The sequence below is a fragment of the Onychostoma macrolepis genome, chromosome 17 (genome assembly GCF_012432095.1).
Source record: "Onychostoma macrolepis isolate SWU-2019 chromosome 17, ASM1243209v1, whole genome shotgun sequence".
NCBI classification, from domain to species: domain Eukaryota; kingdom Metazoa; phylum Chordata; class Actinopteri; order Cypriniformes; family Cyprinidae; genus Onychostoma; species Onychostoma macrolepis.
In genome coordinates this window covers 21,695,492-21,710,584 of record NC_081171.1, presented here as the reverse complement: position 1 = coordinate 21,710,584, position 15,093 = coordinate 21,695,492, and the positions used below count along the sequence as shown (strand labels likewise).

General features: G+C 35.6%; 1 protein-coding gene and 1 long non-coding RNA gene across 3 annotated transcripts in view; one reads left to right on the top strand and one right to left on the bottom strand.

Annotated features, from left to right (window-relative positions):
• Positions 1-3,375, bottom strand: part of LOC131523007 (uncharacterized) — a 72,200-nt gene extending 68,825 nt beyond the window's left edge. The window contains exons 1-2 of the long non-coding RNA XR_009266692.1: positions 2,909-3,375; positions 2,729-2,830 (exon numbers count right to left, since the gene is read on the bottom strand). This is a non-coding gene — a long non-coding RNA (uncharacterized LOC131523007). The remainder of the gene's footprint in view (positions 1-2,728; positions 2,831-2,908) is intronic.
• dglucy (D-glutamate cyclase) lies at positions 66-15,082 on the top strand. 2 transcript variants are annotated; one of them, XM_058748964.1, is made up of 13 exons: positions 66-134; positions 4,073-4,159; positions 4,970-5,120; positions 5,536-5,734; positions 5,916-6,066; positions 7,369-7,491; positions 7,695-7,898; positions 9,339-9,599; positions 9,774-9,873; positions 12,169-12,317; positions 12,595-12,714; positions 14,010-14,164; positions 14,770-15,082. In XM_058748964.1, exons 1-13 carry the CDS (start codon positions 131-133, stop codon positions 14,911-14,913), a joined length of 1,848 nt encoding a protein of 615 aa, XP_058604947.1. In that variant the 5' UTR covers positions 66-130; the 3' UTR covers positions 14,914-15,082. The 2 variants fall into 2 exon arrangements, with proteins under 2 accessions (XP_058604947.1, XP_058604946.1); XM_058748963.1 differs by lacking the exons at positions 66-134; positions 4,073-4,159 and adding an exon at positions 4,255-4,392.
• Positions 15,083-15,093: the final 11 nt, after the last annotated feature.

Below are 15,093 nucleotides of genomic sequence, written 5' to 3'. Positions count from 1 at the left end.
ATTTGGTCATTGAGTGGGTTTTTAGCGCCCCCGCATGTGTAAAGCCAGTAACTGCAGTTTTAGCCATTTTGTGTTTTCTTCTAAAATGGAATCGTTGTTGCCCTTCTGCAGTCGCTTCTGATGAATAAAGATGGGTAAGTTTTATAAATACTTAAGTTAACGTCGTTATGTCGCCAAATCGGAATTGGTAGCGAAAAGATAACTACTTTGTATGCAAGCATGCAGGTCGCGTTGTGTTTGTTTTTAAGAGGCAATCACGGAAGTGACAGTGCGCTTCTAAAACATATGTTTTCCGCTATTTGTTGCACTACAGTTATACTTTTATAGTTTTGCATTGTGAAATGCATGCTTTACCTGTAGCAAGAGTGCTGGCGACATAACGGAGATGGCGTGACATGTCAACTATTTTTTCTAATGCTTGTATAATTATTGAAGAGTTTTAATGACGGGGGATAAAAATGAATGTGTATCACTCAATTGTTTAAAAACGTAATGTTGACAGTTACAGCAATAGGCTGCTTTCACTGTTGCACAGTTCTACATAGCTGAGACCGGGGTTAGTTGTCACACTGCTTACTGCACATTTAATACACAGTCCCACGGTTTCACAGACAAGGTTTAAGCCTAGTCCTAGACTAAAATGTAAATCTGAGCTGTTCAACTGAAATAAACTTGCACTGACTGATCTTAAAATATATTTGTTTTGTCTCGAGATGCACCTCAGTAATGTTTTTTTTCTAAGCATGTTTATAAAAATTACTTAAATGTCCTAATTGAACTATGGTCTAATCCTGGTTTAGTCTAAACCCTGTCTGTGAAACCGGCAGTGGTGGAAAGAGTACTGAAAATTTGTACTCAAGTACAAGTACTGTTACATTGCTGAAATAATACTCAATTACAAGTAAAAGTACTGGTGCCAAAACAGTACTTAAGTAAAAGTACAAAGTACTCGTCTCAAAAACTACTCTGAGTACTAGTTACTTTTTAGCTGGTGATATTTCATGAAAAAAAAAATTCATTCATATCAAAGATCTATCTGGATAATAGCTACTTTGAACAAAATCCACTTATCTTATTGACTGAAATTAAATATTGGATATTGAATACTCCACCTCTTGCTCATAGCAGATTCACGGTTGGATAGGAGTGGTTAAGAATATCTGTTTGTTACGTCTGACATCACGCTTCACCAATTCTGGGTCCTAACGCTCTGCCAGACGCACCAAGAAAACAACAAACTGTGCTAATATACACCCACGATGTCATGGAATACTGAAAAATTATAACCCTAACCTTTATTTCCATACTGAAATCCCAGATGGCCAGACAGAGATTCAACTAAAATATTAGTGTCTGGGACACTGTGAGCACGGAGACTAATGTGCACAGCAAATTTTTAAATGCTTAGCTTAAATATGTAATATTAATTAAATAGTGCTTATAAATGGTTGTTGAGATAGTATTCTCAAGTGAAATAAGTAGAGGCCCAGAAAAAGCGGTCCTTGCGTCATGACTTAACAAGAGGATTCTCCCCAAGCCATCAAACTGACGTCATCAGAGCGAGAACGCCATTCCAGAGCAGAAGCAAATTTTTCAGTTTTTGATTAAAGATTACGACTGCAGACAATTTTTTTCCCAGTGTATTGCACGGTTTAATTGTTCACCACAAGACTAGTAATGTGCATTAAAAAGTAAGTAGGGTAATTTTGATTTCATGACAACTAATCATTTTCAATACCATTGGCAAAACTACAACATACTGTATACTGCCATATAGATTTTTTAATATTTAAAAATAAAAATTGTCCATCCATTTTTTCAAGGCAATCATTATTTCAAGCTTTGAAACTGGTTTAATCCAAGTCTTCTAAAAAGACACATTCACTTTATATGATGAACAGCTTTTAATATAGGCCTACATGTACATGCACATAAATATTGATCAATTACCATTACAAAAATTTTAATCTTAAACATTTGCTCATTCTGTGTATTTGTGTCTTTAAAATAGCGTAACTTTGTTGCAAAAGCTTACAACACAAGGATGCTTGATTTCAAATTTGATTTCAAACTGAATTGAATTTACAAAAAAAAATGACAAGTACAGTCAGTAATAAAATTATAAAACAAATGACCTCAATTCAGTTGAGGTATTCGAAATATGACAACATTAATTTTTTATGAGCAGTGATTTAAGAGCCATATATTTTAGGCCTATTTATTTAGGATAGATGAATGGAGCATCAGATGGCTTTGAACTATAATGTCTGTACAATGTAGTTAGGCAGACTAGGATATTTATATGTACAAATCAGACAAATATCCCATTCCAAAACATTTCTAGCATAAACTTACATTGTAAAGAAATTAAAAAATTAAACAATCTTTGATTGTTGGAAGACTTTCTGGTGCATTTCACGTACAGACAATAAAATCTCCAGTAGCATTTCCATCGGTCAGGCGTGGATCTATTCTGAATGGTTGATAACTTTCGACAAAGTTTAATCCAGGAGCAAAGAGAAATAATTTCTACTTTAAAAGCACTGAGAGATCGCGATAGCACACAGTCTGCGCACAATATCACAGTGAGAGGACAAGCAGTTCATTTGTATAAATTAGGCCTATTTGAAAGCTCGCATCCAGTTTTCTGTGACTACATGACTGTTCTCATGTTACAATAAAGCGCTCGCCACATTTGCGTGGAAATGATTCAAACTATGCGTAATACCTGCAATCCCGCGCGGATATTCAGACTCTGTAACTGACAGGAGGCTGATGCTGTCAAACTCGCTGTCTGAGAGGATGTGTATCGGTGTATATACGGTAGATACTGTGGAGAATGAGTAATGGAACCGTGTCAGATAGTTAAATATCGATATCAAAATATAGATATTTATGATAACGCTACCATGTAGTTTGTTTCTCCAAACTTTGAGTCCATAAATCACGCTGTGCTCCCTCACTGTCCGATCAGATCTTCACCTGCTGCAGCGGCGGCTTTTCCCGGGACCCGGTTCAGATATCAGGGCTTTTATTGGTCCGTTTACGATCGGATATCTTTATTGGCTACTGAAGTTTCGTGAAAGGTCTGAATATCAATTCAAATTGTGGGCGTACTCAGTAACGAGCTATGATTTTAAAAGTAATGAAGTAGATTATTTTGCTTAATTTGTACTTAAGTACAAGTAAAAGTACAGCTTTAAAAATATACTCAAAAAAGTACAAGTACCCGAAAAAACTACTCAATTACAGTAACGTGAGTAGTTGTAATTCGTTACCTCCACCACTGGAAACCGGGCCTATGTGTTACAATTCAGTTATTGTTCAGGAAAAAGTTACTGTTGTTTGAACACAAAGTCGATAGTGGAACATGTCACTTTTTATGGGGCAAGTTAAGTTGTCACAGTGGTACCTGCCATTAAACGGCCAATTATATACTTTAAAGTAGAATTTTGGCAGTAGGCCTAAAATATGAAATGCAAAACAGTTCATGAAACTGTAAAACATGTAAAAGAGAGTAATATACAAAAATATCAAACCATTGTTTTGACTAATAAAAGTCATTATTTAATCAATTTTAAATTATAGAATTATAAAACTTAAAACACAGATTTGACAAATTGCAGTTATGAAAATTGACAGCTTGACTTATGAACACAGTTCAACATTTTGGTTACAGTGTACCTTTATTATAGTTAGTTTTCTTGCCTCATTGTATGCTATTATGGTTTTATTTTGTGTGCTTGTTCACTCAACTATAGAAAAAAATCTAAGTTTAGTGCACAAAAATGATCCTACCATACAAAACCCACAGGGAAAACAATATTATGCATGGACTCAAAAACCTTGTATTCATCCCTGGTGTTCCCGATGTAAATTAGAACCTAAAATCTTGATGTTGCAAAAGAAAAAAGTTAATGTCAACAAAAAACTTTTCCATTCCTTCTCTCTCGCTCTCTCTCTGCATAGGCCCTATATGCATACACAAACATATGGCTGTTTTTGACTTTGAAATCTGTTTTTCAGTCTCTGAAATTTCCAGATCAGTAACCTGTGACAGTGTTTCCTACAGGGCTGTTGAAATGTGCGACAAACGTTCCCCGTCGTGCTGTTCGACTAAAAGGACTGAAGTACAGCACCCGAGCAAAGATGAAGCCAGGTATGATTTACAAGTGGTTTGGTTTTAGTTAGTATGCACCATCACGCATTAACGTTTACAACAGTGAGTTACATCAGCTTAAAATCATTAACCAGCTGGACTTTAAAGTGTCAGGCTGTCATAAAGCGCAGGATTTAGCATGTGGCAGTCAGAGGGTCTGTCTCCCAGGGCTCTGCGGAGCATTATTCGGCTGCAGAGTCGGGATATTAAGAACACCTCTGGTATCGCTGCAGGTACGAAGGGTGAAATTATGATTAGATGCCATGGTATGTTTAGTAAATGCACAGTAAATCTTATGTTGATGTTAAGACTTTATTATTGCTTGAGCCAAGCACATTCCAACTTGACAGAAGAATATGATTTATACTGATGGATTCATGTTTTATTAACTTTCAAACTGAGAATTCTAATTATGCAGTATATTGATCAGTGAGTGCATTGACTGAATTTACAGTATTCACTTTCTGTAAATGAAGTAGAAGAAATGAATCATTTAAATCATTTGTGCCAGAACTTCCTGCATATAGTGCACAGCCTCAGAAATAACATGTGACACTGTGAACCTTCACTCTTTCAGACTTTGGTATTCAGTATAAACTGAATGCTGAAACTTCAGTTCGTTGTTCCAATAGGATCTTTTTAGGGGATTGTTGAAGACTAGAATTGGATCCAAATTTTTTTTTTTTAATTTTACATACCAAATTGTATATCCTTAATCTGTAAAACATTTTTTAAGATTTTATTTAAGTCCGCAAGCATGGAGACGGCTGCAGGATCTCACAGAGAATACCACTCTTTGTTTACTGACAGGATATCAACAGGCTAATGTGGTGATCTTGCGCAAGGATCTTGCTGATGACTTTGAAGCGTTTTGCCGAGCTAACAGCAGTCCCCTACCGCTGCTGTACAGGAGCAAATGTGGAGAATGGAGCTGCCCCCTCGCCACAGGATCTGACATCAGGTATCTTCACACCAAAGTGTTCACTAACAGAAATGAAACCCTGCCCAACACATTTTATTTTATTTTATTTACTATCTGTTCAGTGAATAGGTGGTGAGAAAATCAAATAAAATCCTGTTTAATAGGAGGCTGTTCCTTTACAGATTATCTTTAGTCACAGACAGCTGTAAAAAATTAATCTTTTAAGATCTTGCCATTTAATAATTACACCCAGAGATGGACAAGGGAAAAAAAGGGCTGGACAACCTTTAAAGGGATAGTTCACCCAAAAATAAAAATTCTGTCGTCATTTACTCACCCTCATATTGTTCCAAACCTTTATGAGTTTCTTTCCTCTGTTGACAGTAGCCATTGACTTTCCAATTGTTAAAAAATTATTATACCTCACTTGTGCATTGTCCTGTCTTTCTCTCAGAGAGGACTGTCCAGAGTACTGTGTGTTTGAGAACGGTGTGCTCATGAAGAAGGTCGCTAGTTTGTCCTCTTACACTCCTCAACTTCAGGACATGGTTACATTCTACCTTGGCTGTAGTTTTGGTTTTGAATCAGCCTTGAAGGCCGCTGGGGTTCCAGTGAGAAATGTGGAACAGGGTAAAAATGTCAGCATGTACAAGGTCAGTAAACACCTCGGGCCTGTGATTACGTCCATGTGCAGTAGCACCTACAGCTTATTACTTGATTTTGCTTGTGTCAGATGTTTTCCCTGTTTTGAAATTGAAAAAATGACCAAAAGGAAACTCCTTTAGTTGAGAGTGCTTATGCCTGTTTTTGTTTTGTTTTGCTTTGTTTTTGCAGACCTCAGTAGCTTGTATTAGAGCAGGTCAGTTTCACTGTCCGATGGTGGTGACCATGAGACCTGTACCAGAAGACAAGCTGGACGCTGCGGCTCAAAGCACACACATGATCCCACTGGCACATGGAGGCCCCGTCCATATTGGAGACCCTAGTATGTCCTTATTTATTAAAAAAAATAAGTTTTTCACTAATCATATACAACTTTTTAATGATCTTAAGGTGATTTTCAATACATCAGTTTGTCAGTTCCCCTCACATTAACAGTTAGTCAGTTTATTTATTTGTAATAGTATATCTATTGTTTTATCCATATAAATAAAGTGCTTTAAAAAAATAAAACCTTTTTGCTTGAAAAATGTTTGTGCTATATTTTTTTTGATTTGATTAGTTGTATTTTTGTATTGTTTATATGCTATTATAGTGCTATTATATTTTGAATTAACTTATTTAGAATTTTTCTACTTTCAGTTTTCATTTTAGTTTCAGTGATTTTGTTAGATACTTTTGTCATTTTCTATTTAGATGTATTTATTTATTTTAAGTTTTAGTAATTATAGTACTTAAAATTATAAACATTTCCTTGGGAACTAACTGAAATAAAATAAGTTTGTTTTTCGTCTGTTTTATTTTATTTTGGCTTTTGCATTTAAAGGAATAATTCACCCAAAAATGAAAATTTGCTGAAAATGGCCATCTGAGATGTAGATGAGTTTGTTTCCCTATCAGAACAGATTTGGAGATATTTACCATTACATGACCATTACTCACCAATGGATCCTCTGCAGTGAATGGGTGCCGTCAGAATGAGAGTCCAAACAGCTGATAAAAACATTACAATAATCCTCTCGACTGCATTAATTGATATCTTGTGAATTGAACAGCTGTGTGTTTGTAAGAAACATCTGTCATTAAGGCATTTTAACTTTAAACCATCGCTTCTGCCCAAAATACTGTAATGAAAATGATTTTTAATCATTTAAGTTAACAATAAAAACAATGCCTTTTACATTTACATTTAGTCATTTAGCAGATGCTTTTATCCAGAGCGACTTACAAATGAGGGTCAGATAGATACAAAGACGACAGATAGATAAAATAGAATTAGAATGGAGAATGCTAGAGTTAGAGGGTCAAATAAAGATGGACGAGATGTGTTTTTAGCCGTTTCTTGAAGATGGCTAAGAACTCAACTGCTCTTAGATATACTGTTATCCAAGAATACATTTTTATGTGTCCAAATACTTTTTGGGACCATTGTAAATACCAAGCAGGTTCATGGAGGATATGACTAATGGTGGAATTTGCTCCTAAGAGCCCATCTGTAATACTTAACTGCATGTGTCTGATCAAAACATGTCTAAACATATTCCAACTGTTAACATTTAAGGGGCTTGGAGGTGGAAAAATGAACTCCTCTTTAAACATCTCGTAAACACCCTTGATTCTCTTACAGAGCTGCTGGGTATCCAGGACTTGTCACAACCAGACTATGGGGACCCAGTGAAGGAGTGTCCCGGTGACGTGCCTGTGTTCTGGGCCTGTGGGGTCACTGGTGTTGAAGCTGTACAGAGCTGCAGTAAGGTTTCTCCAAAAACTAAAAATGTAGTTGCACTGTTTGGTGCTGCTAGTGGAGTAGATTTATTGTCACTGGGTTTTCAGCACACTTGAGGTTTTGTTTCTTTAATGTCATTTTGTGCGTCATACACCGATAATTTTTATGCAGTGTGTAGGAGAAGAACTGCATGTTGACTTCTTGTTTTTTTTTTTTTTATGTTGCAGAGCCCTTTCTGGCGTTCACACACTCTCCTGGCTGCATGTTCATCACCGATCAAAAGGCAGAAACTATTTCGCCCCTCACTCTTGAGCCAGCACAATGCCATTTGATTTTCTGCATTTCCCAGAATCCTCAGCATTACAGTATCGCTAGCAAAAGAGCTGTTCAACAAATTCGAGCAATTGAGGAGCTTGTTGTTGAAGACCCAGGTATGAGGCAACACAATTTTGACCCCCCAAAAAGTATTTAAATAAGGGCTGTCAGTCGATTAAAATATTTAATCTAATTAATTACAGGGTGCTGTGATTTTAATTATTGCAAACTAAATATGGCTGTGAAAGTACCCCCAAAAGATCATTTAAAACTATTGTTTTAAATGTTTAGGCTAAAATGGCCTAACATAAAAGAAGATAATTTGAAAAACATCTCAGTATAATTTTTTTTTATTTTCATAAAATAGAAAACAGAAAATACATTTAAAAAAAAAACATCATTAATTCCAAACCAAATACAAAAGTCTGAAAAACTTTCTGGATGCTGTTCTGTTCCAGACGTTAGTGCTGTCAAACGATTAATCGCATCCAAAATAAAAGTTTTTGTTTACACAGTATATGAGTGTGTATATTTATTATGTACATATAAATACACACACATGCATGCATACATATATTTAAGAAAAATATATTTATGTATAATTTAAATTATATTAATATAAATATAAACATGTAAATGCATGTAAATATTTCCAAAATAAATATATTCTGTATGTGTGTGTCTCTACATATACATAAGTATTCACAGTACACACATATTGTGTAAACAAAAACTTTTATTTGGGGTGCGATCAATCGCGATTAATCTTTTGACAGCACTAAAAATAATGAATTAATTAAGAATAAAACAAATATTCTTTTCTAAAGGTTTGTCATAAAAATAAGATGATATTATTTTCCAAAATAATGTCCGCTCCAGAAATCTCCCTTAATAAAACCTTAAAATTACACCAGAAAAATAAATAATACTTTCACCATCAATCTTTTTCTTAAATCTGAATATGGCCTGGGATATATTTTAAAAGAAAAATAATCTCAAATCTTATTGGTGACAATATTTACTAGATACCATAAAAGCTACTTCCAAATAATATCATGGAAACATGAATGTGCGCACTGACATTGTAAACTCAAAATATTTGTGTAATGCTACATCCACACCACTAGGTGTTAGTGCACGTCCACGACAACATAGCCATTTTTGTTTAGTAGTTGTGCTGTTGAGTGCACCATTATTGACATTTATACATTAAGTGTGGCCCAAGTGTACAAATTCTTTTTTGGTATTACTGTCTGCCGTTGTGAAGTTTTTTTTAATGTAATGTTTAAACAAAATGTCATAATTGTACCTTCCAGCGAAAACAAAAGACTTCTCTCTGCGTGACACATGCAGGAGTTCTCCAATCATTTATTCTCCACTCACGCAGTGCCTGCATCTCAACAACCGATGCATAGAACCAAGTCCCCATCCTACTTTTTCTTTTTTTCTTTTTCAATAATCCATTACACTCACGTGTTACAATAAGGAGGAAAAGATCTGTTGCTAGTTCATGACTTTAAAACACATACGGTAGTAACTCTGTGGTTTGTGTGCAGGTTCAAGAGGTATCCGGGCCCTGTTCTTGCAGGATGAGCTCCTAAAGGCCTGTCTCTCGCTGTCCCATTCCTCCTCTGTTCTCATCACCACTGGCTTCCCCACACACTACATGCACAACCCCCCTGAAGAGACTGATGGCCCGCCTGGGGCCATCGCCATGGCAGCTATGCTTCAAGCACTCCGCAAAGAGGTGGTCATCGTGACGGATGGGCGCGCTTTGGAGATGAATCAGCACATCATGCGGGATGCTGTGCAGAAAGGTGCCTCCATCATTGCTAATTTAGTGTTTTTGAGATATTCTTCGGTTATGCTAGCCAGACGTGATAAAGCGACATGCAAATTAACATTTTAGGGGGCAGACTTGTTATGTCTGGTTAGGACAGGGTCTTACTGTACCGTGATTTCTGAATGTGTGTGTGTTTGTTCACGAACAGGTGTGATAAAGACTGCAGTGCCAGTAATAAGTTTCCAGAGTAATGGCCCTGACTCAGCACTTCACTTCCTGTGCCGTGATGGAGATCCCACTAAGCCCAGGTGTAATGTGGTTCAATCTCATTTTCCACTGCTATCTCTTGTGCTGCATCCCAATTCGCCTACTTACTCATTATGCCCTAAAAGTATATAATTTAAGAAGAAAAAGTACATACTTTTGAGTATGTAGCAGAATAGTAGACCAGCTTAGCGACATACTATTTCATCATAATTGAGTCATTTCATTTACCTATCGTATTGGAGAAAAACAAAGAGGCACATTAATCTTAAACCATATATGCAAATATAATACAGATACCATTTAATAATTATTATTACCGTATTGTCCCGAATATAAGACGACCCCCCTTTTTCCAGATGTACCTGTTGGAAAAAGGCTTTTTGAAAACCAAATCTTTTTTTTTTTTCTCTCTCTGTAAAACACATTTATTATTTTCATATTGCATATTTTTCCAATTCTAATTTTTGTTTTGAAAGTATGGTAAATACTGGTAAAATGTACCAACAATGACATGAAAATTTTGATATACCATTGAAATAACAGGTAGCCCATCTGAATTATATAACAATTAGGCTATGCAACTCATAGTAGCCTACCAAAATGTTATTATCAGTAGACGTGAAATCTTATTGTAGTCTTCTTCAAATCTGGGTACTGTCTTATGTTTTAAAATCACTTACAGAGGAAGTTTGGTCCCATCAGGCTAACATACAGTCATGATCATGCTGCTGTAAGCTTTTCTTTTTCATTTGTTTTCATTCGCGATCTTTGCAACACACATTACATATTTCATGGCACACTCGTTTTATGCGTTTTTGGCGCCACCTATTGTTGTGGGTGTATTATTGACATGTCAAAGTCTAGACCCTGAATATAAGACGAACGCGTTTTTTCAGATGTATTTCCAAGGGAAAAAACATCGTCTTATATTCGGGTCAATACGGTATTTGTTTTTAATCAGGTCAGGTATTATTACGCAAATCCCTTTATCTAAGCATCTCTACTTCACCGTCAGTCTCGCATATCCACTTTTTATTTGTGTTTGTAGTTCTAATCAAATCTGCGTCCAACGCGCAATGGGTTGTGGCTAATATTAGCCATTCGAGTGTGCATGAATCCGCAATTAAAAATTTCAATGGATATAGTAAACTGCCCGAGATACTCATTTTAACATATGATTTGAGACACACTAATTTTAATTTCGAATACTATTTAAGACAAATACTATGCGAATTGTGACTCAGCGTTGGTCGTTATTAAGATCACGTGTGATAGAATATGGCAGAAAATGGCGTCAATGGAAAAATACATACGGTATAGTGCCTTTTTTATTTAATTTTTTCTGCTGTGTTTCCCTGAAAATAATTGCACACCTTAGAATATTCGTCAGCCAATCAGATTCAAGCATTCAACGGCCCCGTAATGTAACTTTATATAATGGCTGCTAAACTGCATAACTGATCGTTGGTAGTTTCATGTTTCTGGTTTCTCTTTTCCATCTCAAATCAATATTTCATGCCCATTTATGTAATTATTTGGTTGTTAGCTGTATAAACAGAGGGATAATGAACAGTCAGCCAATGATTATCATAAAATAACTAATTTCAGGGTGATGTTAAGGTTTATTTTGTGATCATGACTGTGCATTATTCCTCACTTACTGCATTATTAAAGGAATATTACGGATTAAATACATCTTAATCTCAATCAACAGCATTTGTGGCATAATAATGATTACCACAAAAAAAAAAATCATATTGACTTGTCCCATCTTTTTAATAATAAAAGCAATGTGAAGCTTATAGTTTTATAAAATCACTTACACTAATTATGCAGCTCTTGTCAGTTTTACAGTCATTCTAGGGCTTTACATGTTATGTAACCACTACAACGAAACTGTAAAATTGGATACTACTTTACACAGAAAAGATTAAGTGTTTGTCACACTAAAATCAATCGAACAGAGATTGTCGCTAAACTATTGAAATAGTGAGTATAGGCTCCATTCATTTCCATTGTAAGTGCCGCACTATATTTCTTTAAAGATAATGATAGATATGGAAAATAGTTCAACATTTATATCACAAATGCTGTCAATTGAGCTTAACTTTTACTGACTCTGAATTGTTCCTTCATTCAAAGAAAGAGATGTTAAAATGACTGTTAATATTATGTAATTCGTTACATAACTAGAAATGCAAGGTGCAGGTCATCCATGAGTTTTATGCATTCAGAAAATGTACACATTGTGCCACAGTATGAAGACTAGTATGCTATTCCAAACACAGCCCATGTCTTGTTTACCATATTTAACTGAAATTATGTATACTAAAAAGGTTTGACCACTTGGTGGCAATAGAGCGCAGCGGCCGGGCTTTCGACGGGAATTACTACAACATGAGGGGGGTGAACATCAAGCATTTAGTCGACCCAATAGATGACCTCTTCACCACTGCCAGCACAATTGCGGGCATCACTACCACAGGTAACAAAGCCAGAGCTTCAATGCTCCAAACCACTGTGATTAACTTACACTAGCAAATGTTACTGTGTAATAAAAATAGAAGTATATTTTGATTGTGGCTTTATCCAAACCCTCTCTGATGTAGTCAATGTCCTTATCTCTTTTAACGATCACAATGCTTGAAGCTCCAACTTTGTTCCAATTAACAATAAGTTTGGTTGGCACCAGGGAGCGGTTTAATGAGATCTGTCACCTCTTTGGAACTGGATTAATTGTGTGTGTGTATGTGTGTGTACAGGGATCGGGGATGGAGGTAATGAGCTTGGTATGGGCAAAGTCAAAGCAGCAGTTAAAGCATACATGCCTAATGGAAATCTGATTGCGTGTGACGTGGCTGCTGATTTTGCCATCACAGCAGGTAAGTCACACAGAGACCACATAATGTGCCTACATGCTTCCTGCTAGCTGGGCAAAAATAGCACGTTGCACCTAAACACAACCTATGTGGTCCCAGTGGTACTAAGTTTCACATTGCAACTACTTGTTCTAAATAAATAAATAATAAAAAAAAATAAATAAATAAATATATATATATATAAAATATGTTTTACGACATTTAGACACAAAAGAATGTAATGCTGAGAATAATAATAAGAATATCTTGAATTCTAATTTCTTGCCAAGATGTCAAATGCACTTTTTGAATAGTAGTGCATTTAGATACTATATAAATTAATGTTTCAGATTAAATACAAGTTAAGGTTTATTGATTAACAACAACAACAAAAAACTATTTAGAGACTGTTGGGACTGTTTAGCATGTCACATTTACAGTTAAAAGGTCTTGTACTGTGTGTAACTCTGAATATTTTCCGCTAAACTAATACAAAACAATGCAAAACAATGCAAATAACTTTTATTAATGCAATTTTATTTATTTTCATGTATGTGTGCTATTTATTTTAGCATTTTACAATTGGAATACACTTTTGGTCAAAATTTTGGAGTATTCGGTTTTTTATTTATTTAATTCTCTTATTCTCACCACAGCTGCATTTATTTAATAAAAATGTATTTAATTTATTTAATTTTCTTCAGTGTCGCATAATCTTTCAGAAATCATTGTAATGCTGATTTGGTCTTTAGTAATTAATAATAGATCATAATACAATATTAATGTTGTAAATGTTCTGCTTAATATTTCTATCATACATTATACATTAATTTCAGGATTTTTTGATGAATATATAGTTCGATGAACACCATTTATTTGAAATTTTTATTAACATTAAAATGTATTTACTGTCATCTTTGATCAATTTATTGCATCCTTGCTGAGTAACAGTATTAATGTCTCTTTTCTCGTTTTAAATCTTACCCCAAACTTTTGAATGGTAGTATATTGTGAAAAATGCTAGCTTAATGGCTTCTGAAAATTACTAAATATCATTTTAACATATTAAAATAGAACAGTTACATTAAATTGTAATAATATTTCACAATATTACTGTTTTTATTTATACTTTGATCAAATACAGTAAGTGTAGCCTTGGTGAACATAAGAGACTTCTTTTTAAAAAATCTTAATTATTCCAGACTTTTTGATTGGAAGAATGTATATTATTTTGGTTTCTACAAAAGCTTGTATTTGCACCACAATGATAGTGTACCATGAACTATTCTTAGCATACCTAACGTCCGCTTCCTGTGTAGGAGTGTCCAACTGGGGTGGCTATGCTGTCGCCTGTGCTCTGTTTGTTCTCAATCTCTGCCCAATACACTGGCGGTACCGCCACAGTGGTTTGGGTCTGTCACCCACACCTGATCAACAGAGCCTGTGGACGGCCTGCCTGCCCACTGTAGCCAAGGTATATCTAACCCTAACCCTAACCCACAGTATTATCAAAAAATAATTGATGGCTAAGTTCAGTCCTACATTACATTAAAACGTCTGTTCTTTTTAAAAAAAACGTATTGTATTGTATTGCGGCTTAAGGGTGTCTCTGGAAGAATTTAAGCACCTCATAATATCACCTCATACTGTTAACTTTGTATCCCATTTTATTTTCAGTGGAAATCCACTGGTATAAAACTTGCAGGCGCTTCACAGTGCTGCTTCCAGTCAACACTGGCCATTTTTATATTTGCGGTGAACTGCAGACCACTTCAGAACCTCTGCCAGTGTACATTATAATTACCACAGCCACAACGGCTGGAACCAGCCCGTTAACCCTGTATTCACATTCCTTTCTGTTAGCCTAAATATTCTCTGTGTCCATCATGTTGTTTCTTCTCAGTGGCCGCTACGGATTGACGCTTTAATAACACTTTTCCTGTTTTTAAAATTCTCACTCCCACATGTGGCTTAAAATAAAAGACCATTACCGCTGAATACATTACCAAAGATTGAAGAGACACAATCCAGCTGCAAAGACAAAAATGACTTGATGTGGTGCTTCTATTTGTAAAACAGGAGGAAGAGATGCTCCACATTTTGGTGAAATATGGCGTCCGCAGCGGTAAAACAGCAAACCTTGGACTGGAAGTGGATGGATTGACCTTTCACCCCTACCATTCTGACCTCATACAGCGGCTTAGAAATCTCACCCTTGCTTGATGTCATAGTGGGGCCTATATCACAGACACATCACATAGCCACAGAAACCAAGATGCACATATTCTCACAGCTCCCATTGTAGATTGTCATAAATAATAAACAAAATGTTACAACGTAGCATTTCATTTTTTGTGCTCTCACCTAATTAAACAATCTATGTTGCTTCTCACTTTCTAGCCT

Excerpts from the sequence above, each read along its gene's own strand:
- dglucy (XM_058748963.1), top strand. The coding sequence starts at position 4,299 with ATGTGGCAGTCAGAGGGTCTGTCTCCCAGGGCTCTGCGGAGCATTATT. Across the intron at positions 4,393-4,969 it reads CACCTCTGGTATCGCTGCAG|GATATCAACAGGCTAATGTG; the intron begins GTACGAAGGGTG and ends GTTTACTGACAG. Across the intron at positions 9,600-9,773 it reads GCGGGATGCTGTGCAGAAAG|GTGTGATAAAGACTGCAGTG; the intron begins GTGCCTCCATCA and ends GTTCACGAACAG.